The following is a 10,685-nucleotide window of genomic DNA, read 5'->3' on the forward strand; positions in this document are numbered from 1 at the left end:
GATACTAATTAAGGAAAAACTCAAACAAAAATAGTAAACAATTACAACAAGATCGTTCTTTATGAATCAATTTATGATCGATAACATCTCTTGTTGGGTTTGGAGAAAAGATCTTTCAACAGACTATTGGCATTTCCGTTGGAAGAAATTGTCCGTATCGTTATCGACGGGTAGGCTGATTATATTGTAGAGATTATCAGAACGGTAACACAGACCTTGTACAATCCTTCAATTTCACCTCGGCAGATATGCTTTAAAAAAATATCTGCTTTTTATCTAAAACACAAATACATCAAATAACCTCAAATACGATAATTGGCCTGAATTGTAATTATTTATTGTTAATAGATAGCAAAGGAAACACAAATTACGGAAATAAAACGGGGACTATTTTTCAGGCGTATTAATATTCAACTGACATTTTCATATAAAGAATCAACACTCAGAATGTAAATAAACAGCTCTGTAGGTTCTATTCCAGTGACAAGCAAATTAAAAATTACGCTTTGTATAAGTAATGATATATATATGATACCGTTAAAGTACAAGATCCCTACATCTAACCTGTAGTCAGACCTTCGTCGGATGTGTTGACTAGAAAGGACTTCTCGCCTTTACCTGACATGCCGATCACCGGTACAAAAACCGTTACAGATAATGACATGGAAGTGACACATACGATAAATTAAGACATCTTGAGACCGGTCAATTCTTGTTAGCTTCGTTATTGTGTCCATACCTGGGTTATTTATCTTTAAAACACATTTCAAGTTCTATCTTGTGAGAACAGTGAGGGCCGGTGAAATCGTCCGTCTGGCTGGAGACAGATATCATCGTTAATTGATCTCTCTACCCAAAATATTTCCTTTTACTTACCTTAACCCAATATCTTTTCCAATAACATTGTACAAACTAGTGATAAAAGATTTGCCACATTATGTTCATGCTGGAGATTAAACCCGTCTCTCAAAATATATCTTTCACAATAATCTTTTACTCTATATTTAAACCTCATGAAAATGTATTTCATCATTTTGTTTTCTTCATCATATTTCATGTAAGTTAAGAGTCTTAAATAATTTGTAATGTCAGCGCTTTGCGAAAATAGTTGACATGACTATATGGCATCGTTTAACTCCATTATAAGTGTACGTACGTACAGATGTATGAATACATCTTCCTGGTATATACATGTTGTGTTATCCTTGTTTGTCCTTTAATCCCATAATACTATTATGTAACCAGGTATTCATTTTCAACGAGGAGCCATATAGGGCTAAGCGAGAATATTAATGATCGCCACGGGATTGACAAAAACACCAAGTATTTAATAACAATAAGAAAGTTACATTTTGGAACATGAGTTAACTATCTTAAATGATTATAATTCGAACTTGGCTAGTAATGTCTTACGATGCAATTAGAAAAGATAAACTTAATTAAGACGTCCATTTTTTTAAACTGAGTGTAACATATAAGCATATAGTGAATTCATAATGATTATAACTGATTAAAGAAAACGGCTCTTAAAACAAACCCTGACAAATCTTGATTTAAATGATATCTAATCAATTAAGTTCCAAAGTATTGACATTTATTCCACGTGAATCTCACGTGATAGAGAAAGTTAGTATATCAATTACATAACATCCATTAAATGAAGTTCAGCGCTTTAAAATAAGAAAGACATCGACATTTCAGTACTGAGATTGCTAGAGGTTACACGCTGTACTGACCAGTGACCGAGGTCCTTCTGAATTGTATGGTGAGTACACTGTATACATGTGATAGATTCCTTGTTCGTTGTAACATTATATTTATACAATGGTCGTTAGCAAAGCATATATGTGGACTATCTATATTTATTTACAAAGTCATATTAATGAATATGTTTCACTAATTGACTAAGACATAGAAAAACATATCTATCATATCAACCTTAGTCCTAACTTAGATTTTGTTATACTAAGGAACTTTATGATTAAAAGGCGTTTAAATAAATAAATAAATAAATAAATAAACGTAAGTGACGGCATTGTAAGGAAAGGTTGATGACGTTCGCTGAAATAAATCATATTCTTTGTTCTGGTTATATTCTAAATTTTCTAAATATATATAGGACTTGTTTACCAATAATGTTTAAGATATTGGTAAAAGAATAACACATGGTAAATACATGAATAAATAAACAAATAAATGAATAAATAAGTAAATAAATAAATAAATAAATAAATATATAAATAAATAACATAAGTAATAACTAAACAATTAAATGAAGAAATAATTCCATAAATAATAAATAAATAAGGAAATAAATAGATAAAAATACCCCAAAAGCAAAGCTGTTTAGTGAAGGGATACACGTCCTGTTTTTATATCATCAATTATATATTGTGTATCGTATGCGTCACTTCAATTACATGCGATATTGCCCATTATTCAACATATCTTGATCAACCCACCATTTTCTTGTGAGGACGTCAATTTCTTCCTATCAACACGGTAGGTATGTGAGTTCATTATCGAACGTGTAAACATAAATATGCCGCGAGTAATCATATATCTCATGTTAATTATCTTTAAGTATAAGGATCGAATAATTTATCAACACAAGGTGTTAGTATTGAATTTTGAATAAATTGAACTAAATAAATGAAATTGAATAGATGCGTGTATGTGAATTTTATTTCAGCAGTAAACAAATAAAAGGTGTGTCCTTGATTATAAATGCAGTAGTAAACGAGATAAATGTGTCAATGCATTTCTGTCTGGTATATTGTTATTATCATTTCTGTCTGGTATATTGTTATTGTCATTTCTGTCTGGTATATTGTCATTTCTGTCTGGTATATTATCATTTCTGTCTGGTATATTGTTATTGTCATTTCTGTCTGGTATATTGTTATTGTCATTTCTGTCTGGTATATTGTTATTGTCATTTCTGTCTGGTATATTGTTATTGTCATTTCTGTCTGGTATATTGTTATTGTCATTTCTGTCTGGTATATTATTATTGTCATTTCTGTCTGGTATATTGTTATTGTCATTTCTGTCTGGTATATTGTTACTGTCATTTCTGTCTGGTATATTGTTATTGTCATTTCTGTCTGGTATATTGTTATTGTCATTTCTGTCTGGTATATTGTTATTGTCATTTCTGTCTGGTATATTGTTATTGTCATTTCTGTCTGGTATATTGTTATTGTCATTTCTGTCTGGTATATTGTCATTTCTGTCTGGTATATTGTCATTTCTGTCTGGTATATTGTCATTTCTGTCTGGTATATTGTTATTGTCATTTCTGTCTGGTATATTGTAATTGTCATTTCTGTCTGGTATATTGTTATTATCATTTCTGTCTGGTATATTGTTATTGTCATTTCTGTCTGGTATATTGTTATTATCATTTCTGTCTGGTATATTGTTATTGTCATTTCTGTCTGGTATATTGTTATTGTCATTTCTGTGTAGTATATTGTTATTGTCATTTCTGTCTGGTATATTGTAATTGTCATTTCTGTCTGGTATATTGTTATTATCATTTCTGTCTGGTAAATTGTCATTTCTGTCTGGTATATTGTTATTGTCATTTCTGTCTGGTATATTGTTATTGTCATTTCTGTCTGGTATTGTCATTCTGTTGTAGTATATTGTTATTGTCATTTCTGTCTGGTATATTGTTATTGTCATTTCTGTCTGGTATATTGTTATTGTCATTTCTGTGTAGTATATTGTTATTGTCATTTCTGTCTGGTATATTGTTATTGTCATTTCTGTCTGGTATATTGTTATTGTCATTTCTGTCTGGTATATTGTCATTTCTGTCTGGTATATTGTTATTGTCATTTCTGTCTGGTATATTGTTATTGTCATTTCTGTCTGGTATATTGTAATTGTCATTTCTGTCTGGTATATTGTAATTGTCATTTCTGTCTGGTATATTGTAATTGTCATTTCTGTCTGGTATATTGTAATTGTCATTTCTGTCTGGTATATTGTAATTGTCATTTCTGTCTGGTATATTGTAATTGTCATTTCTGTCTGGTATATTGTAATTGTCATTTCTGTCTGGTATATTGTCATTTCTGTCTGGTATATTGTTATTGTCATTTCTGTCTGGTATATTGTTATTGTCATTTCTGTCTGGTATATTGTTATTATCATTTCTGTCTGGTATATTGTTATTGTCATTTCTGTCTGGTATATTGTAATTGTCATTTCTGTCTGGTATATTGTAATTGTCATTTCTGTCTGGTATATTGTAATTGTCATTTCTGTCTGGTATATTGTCATTTCTGTCTGGTATATTGTTATTGTCATTTCTGTCTGGTATATTGTTATTATCATTTCTGTCTGGTATATTGTTATTGTCATTTCTGTCTGGTATATTGTTATTGTCATTTCTGTCTGGTATATTGTTATTGTCATTTCTGTCTGGTATATTGTATTGTCATTTCTGTCTGGTATATTGTTATTGTCATTTCTGTCTGGTATATTGTTATTGTCATTTCTGTCTGGTATATTGTAATTGTCATTTCTGTCTGGTATATTGTAATTGTCATTTCTGTCTGGTATATTGTTATTGTCATTTCTGTCTGGTATATTGTTATTATCATTTCTGTCTGGTATATTGTAATTGTCATTTCTGTCTGGTATATTGTTATTGTCATTTCTGTCTGGTATATTGTTATTATCATTTCTGTCTGGTATATTGTAATTGTCATTTCTGTCTGGTATATTGTTATTGTCATTTCTGTCTGGTATATTGTAATTGTCATTTCTGTCTGGTATATTGTCATTTCTGTCTGGTATATTGTTATTGTCATTTCTGTCTGGTATATTGTTATTGTCATTTCTGTCTGGTATATTGTAATTGTCATTTCTGTCTGGTATATTGTTATTATCATTTCTGTCTGGTAAATTGTTATTATCATTTCTGTCTGGTATATTGTTATTTTCATTTCTGTCTGGTGTATCGTCATTTCTGTCTGGTATATTGTAATTGTCATTTCTGTCTGGTATATTGTTATTATCATTTCTGTCTGGTATATTGTTATTGTCATTTCTGTCTGGTATATTGTTATTATCATTTCTGTCTGGTATATTGTTATTGTCATTTCTGTCTGGTATATTGTTATTATCATTCTGTCTGGTATATTTTATTATATTTCTGTCTGGTGTATTGTCATTTCTGTCTGGTATATTGTTATTATCATTTCTGTCTGGTAAATTGTTATTTTCATTTCTGTCTGGTGTATCGTCATTTCTGTCTGGTATATTGTAATTGTCATTTCTGTCTGGTATATTGTTATTATCATTTCTGTCTGGTATATTGTTATTGTCATTTCTGTCTGGTATATTGTTATTGTCATTTCTGTCTGGTATATTGTTATTATCATTTCTGTCTGGTATATTGTTATTGTCATTTCAGTCTGGTATATTGTTATTATCATTTCTGTCTGGTATATTGTCATTTCTGTCTGGTATATTGTTATTGTCATTTCAGTCTGGTATATTGTTATTGTCATTTCAGTCTGGTATATTGTTATTATCATTTCTGTCTGGTATATTGTCATTTCTGTCTGGTATATTGTTATTGTCATTTCTGTCTGGTATATTGTAATTGTCATTTCTGTCTGGTATATTGTTATTATCATTTCTGTCTGGTATATTGTTATTATCATTTCTGTCTGGTGTATTGTCATTTCTGTCTGGTATATTGTTATTATCATTTCTGTCTGGTAAATTGTTATTTTCATTTCTGTCTGGTGTATCGTCATTTCTGTCTGGTATATTGTAATTGTCATTTCTGTCTGGTATATTGTTATTGTCATTTCAGTCTGGTATATTGTTATTGTCATTTCTGTCTGGTATATTGTTATTGTCATTTCTGTCTGGTATATTGTTATTATCATTTCTGTCTGGTATATTGTTATTATCATTTCTGTCTGGTGTATTGTCATTTCTGTCTGGTATATTGTTATGATCATTTCTGTCTGGTATATTGTTATGATCATTTCTGTCTGGTGTATTGTCATTTCTGTCTGGTATATTGTTATGATCATTTCTGTCTGGTATATTGTTATGATCATTTCTGTCTGGTATATTGTTATTATCATTTCTGTCTGGTGTATTGTCATTTCTGTCTGGTATATTGTTATGATCATTTCTGTCTGGTATATTGTTATTGTCATTTCTGTCTGGTATATTGTAATTGTCATTTCTGTCTGGTATATGTTTTTTTGTCATTTCTGACAATGACAAATGTTTATTCTTATAAACAGTAAGATGCAGAGAATATGAACAATAACACATGGATAACAATGATACATGTTAAAACAGGATGGACATCAGTATTGTGAATTAACTCTCTCATTTATATCAAAAATAAATTTAGTCAATGTAATAAGATCATTTTGAGTTTCATAACTGAATAATTTATGACATTAAAATGTATTTGTTGGTAAATTTTTATTGTCAAGTTTAATGAAAAATATCTTTAATCTCTAAAAAAAATGGATTTTAACTAAAAATGCAGGCGACACCGCCTTCAGAAGAGAAGCACCTGTTTATTGCCCCTAGACTCTGTCGTACTCGAGATAAAAAGTGGTATAATGTTGGAATCAGGAAAACAGCTTTTATACTCTCTTTATACAAAGGTAATAGTTTTATACTGTCTAGAAACAACAAGAATACTTTCATACTCTCTTTATATAAAAGGAATACTCTAGATACAATAGGAATATGATCTTGTCATTTAATTTTCTAATTACTTCAAAGACCATCTTCATATCTACGCAACATGTCATCAGTAATAATTTAACCCAAACTAATGTTGCATTTTAGACTCATATTTGTTGTTCAATTTTGTTGTTCCAAGAAAATCATGCATGAACTCTTCTCACAATAATTCATCTTTTCTTTATATATCTATCACGCGTTAGGTGACAGTTATATCATTAAAAAGATGAAGAAGTTCTCAGTTGCACGACCTCGTCTTCAATTCCAGATCTGAAAGGTTACCTGGTACAATGCTCTCCACAAGATTGGCCCTCGTTGTCTTGTTTTCATGGCCAAATATGTTCTCTGTGGTGGTGAATGGACATGGTTATATGTTAGACCCTCCAGGTAGGAGTAGCATGTGGAGAGTTGGTTTTAATACCCCGCCTAATTATGACGACAATGGTCTCAACTGTGGTCACCGAAGTGTAAGTAAAACTCCTATCACTTCTTTGATGTACATTGTACACTTATTGTTCTAGAGCAAGCGTTTCTCTATTTACACTTTCCCGATTCTTTTATGGAGAACATGCCATTACCATACACGCTAGATTTAATTGAAACAAACGATGCTTACTAAAGATATAGACATGTGATTTTCATATTTTGTTTTCAGTTGTTTTAATTTGGGTTATTGGTCTAATAACGTGTCGGTGCTTTCTTTTTTTTACGAGGCTTAAATTTGATCTGAAATATTTTCAGGGGTATGTTAATTAAGCTGACGGCAATTAACTTATGTTATGCTATCAATACCATGGTGAATGAATGCATTGATATATAGGGGCCGCGATGGCCGATTGGTTAAGATGTCCCGACACTTTATCACTAGCCCTCCACCTCTGGGTTGCGAGTTCGAAACCTACATGGGTCAGTTGCCAGGTACTGACCGTAATCCCGGTGGTTTTTCTCTGGATACTCCGGCTTTCCTCCACCTCCAAACCTGGCACGTCCTTAAATGACCCTGGCATTTAATAGGACGTTTAACAAAACAAACCACAGACCACGCATTGATATATATAAAAAGCGAAAACTTCTTGATGACTGAAAAGGTAGCTATCTTCAAGTTATATTTTTTGCAGTTTTCTAGAAAAGATTAAAACGGAAAAAAAATTATATGCCCTTAAACTAAAATTACTCCCCTTTCAATTTTTGCTTGTTTTAGCAACCCATTGCCTTCAATGATGTTCAGTGTGGTCTGTGTGGAGATCCATTTGAGCAGAATCCGAGGGAAAACGAGGCTGGCGGAAAATACGCTTCAGGCATCATCTCAAAGTACTATGACATGGGTCAGATAATCACAATCAAAATAGTATTAACATCTAATCACGAGGGATTCTTTGAATTCCGCCTCTGTGAAAATAATGATGTGACTCAGAGAATAACGAAACAGTGTCTTAAACATTTATTGGTGAACCCCGAGACAGGCGAGACCAGGTACCACATCACACACCTGCCACAACATTTTGAATTATCTGTAAAGCTGCCGAACAATGTCACGTGCTCTCAATGTGTCTTACAATGGCGGTATCGAACAGGTAAGTTATGTCAGGTGGAGCTTTGTCGAACATACAGTTTATCGAACAAGTAAGCCCAAATATTTGAAGCTATAATAAATACGCAGTTATTCACTGTCCAATGTTATTTCCAAAATGCTGCTGAAATTAAAATCGTTGACATAATAAGGAGGGAGCTCGAGATTTTTTTTAAAGACACATACCCCCAAACATCCTAAAATTCTAGTTGCACACATGCATTAATGGCAATCCAAGATGCTCATTCACGCTCTCCTAACATTAAATTAAATGACCACTGGCCGGGACGCTTGACCGAGGGAGTCCTTGAGACATCAGTGTACCACAGGTGCCTGACTCGTTTTATAGAAAATAACATACTCCATCAGGCTTGAAATCTGATGTATTTATTTCTAAGTTCCGTAGCTTCGGTTGTACTGGGTGGATTTATTCGAAATAGGCCTTAAATTGAAGAGAAATGGCCAATCTTTAAAATAAGCCATAACATGTTGTCGATTTCTCGATATTAGTGCACGAAATCGGGCGTGAAACTTCAAAATTCTCTCGAATTTGTTTACTCGGACAAGTTGACGTATCGGGGTCACCACACTTCGACTCCATTGGACATAGCTTTAAATACGAAGTCCACTTGATTAACCCGCGGACTTCGTATTTTCTTTCAGTTTCTGATTCACGATAATCTGTTAGGTATGTATCAATTCCGAAAACTGTAAAAAGCTCAAGATGTAAACATTGGTATATGTTTCTTCGGGAGTATGTGACTTAAAGATGCTAAATAGAATATGGCACTATGGTCGCGGTAAGTGAAATTGCAAGTAAGCCGTTAGGTGTTATATGGAGTTACAACTGTTACAATCCAATGTGTATAGGTAAATGTAAACCTTGATACTTGGATAGCAATTTAGATATTTAGAGAAAAAGCGCATACATTAAGACTGTTTAGATCAGTTTAACTAATTACTCTTTGTAATCTTTCTTTGTAGCAAATACTGCTCACTATACTGAGAACAACTGTGAGCTGTGTGGCGAGCAAGAGGAATTCTACAGCTGTTCTGATATTGCAATAATTAGCAAGTTGTCGGTGACAACGACAGAAAAAACAAATACAGGAGAAGATACTGCCTACCCTACCACTACTTCTACCTCTAACATGCCCTCATCTACCGACGGTGACGTCACGGCCACCAACAGACCCTCACCTACCGACAGTGACGTCACTACCGCCTCCAGTCCTTCCCCTACCGACAGTTTCACGTCTTCCACATCCCCAGCCACCACATCTACAACTACTACCACCCCTCCAACTACAAAGAAAATATCCGGTAGTGGATGTGTATCTATTTCTAAAAATGTGGAGGACAACTGGTGTGAACAAAACTGCCATCATACTCCACCATTTTGCCCAATTTTCTTCTGTAAATGTTTGTGAATTTTGAAACGGACTATAATGCTTACGGCTACGATAGTAGTGAATTGTTACTATTGTATACTCTAAGAACAATAAACATGTATGGTAAATGTCGTTCGTATTTAATTGATCGATTGAGTTGATGAACTTCGGCAAAATCAATTTGCAAACTTTGATTCAAAGATATTGCGAAAACGACATCGGTTTCTAAAAGAAAATTTTATTAGTGAAGAAATTGGAGACAATAATATATTGTATTGTGTCGTGTGTACATCCTATATACCATTCAATGCGATAGTGTGTGAAAATGTACATACACTTTAATGTTCAATTAAATTGTTCTTGACAAACGTTTAGTTTAGAAATTATCTACATAAGTGAACCTATATCATTATAAATCATATTCTGATATCACAACCTAGGATGTCGAGAGATGTAGGTTGATGAGAAGTTTCGTTGTTGTCATGTCATCATGATCGCATGGCGGTCGATATCAGTATTCATAATGGTTCCTACATATATAGATCAACAAGCCAGGTAAACGGGTAAGTTAGCAGGGAATTATATAGGCAATGTGTGTTAGCTGGTCCGTTTGTCTATCAATGTTTTTGCAATAAATTTTGTTGAATTGAAAGGAGCAGAATACGCTTCATCGGTTCACAGTTGTTAACTTTCCATGTTTGATAGTAACATCCGTGCCTTCCCTGGGGGCCGCGGTGGCCGAGTGATCCCGACACTTCATCACTAGCCCTCCACCTCTGGGTTGCGAGTTCGAAACCTTCGTGAGGCAGTTGCCAGGTACTGACCGTAGGCCGGTGTTTTTTCTCCGGGTACTCCGACTTTCCTTCACCTCCAAAACCTGGCACGTCCTTAAATGACCCTGGCTGTTAATAGGACGTTAATCAAAACAAACCAATCAAAGCCTCCCCTAACTACGTTGATTTCTGTGACAGATTTCGACAACT

The 10,685-nt window shown here is 33.2% G+C and overlaps 1 protein-coding gene across 1 annotated transcript; it reads left to right on the plus strand.

Moving 5' to 3' along the window:
• Positions 1-1,694: 1,694 nt before the first annotated feature.
• Positions 1,695-9,834, plus strand: LOC117322475. The gene is made up of 4 exons (XM_033877411.1): positions 1,695-1,765; positions 7,010-7,208; positions 7,943-8,315; positions 9,296-9,834. Exons 2-4 carry the CDS (start codon positions 7,032-7,034, stop codon positions 9,739-9,741), a joined length of 996 nt encoding a protein of 331 aa, XP_033733302.1. The 5' UTR covers positions 1,695-1,765; positions 7,010-7,031; the 3' UTR covers positions 9,742-9,834.
• The last annotated feature ends 851 nt before the right edge of the window (positions 9,835-10,685 follow it).

This window comes from Pecten maximus, chromosome 2 (assembly GCF_902652985.1).
Source record: "Pecten maximus chromosome 2, xPecMax1.1, whole genome shotgun sequence".
Lineage (NCBI taxonomy): Eukaryota > Metazoa > Mollusca > Bivalvia > Pectinida > Pectinidae > Pecten > Pecten maximus.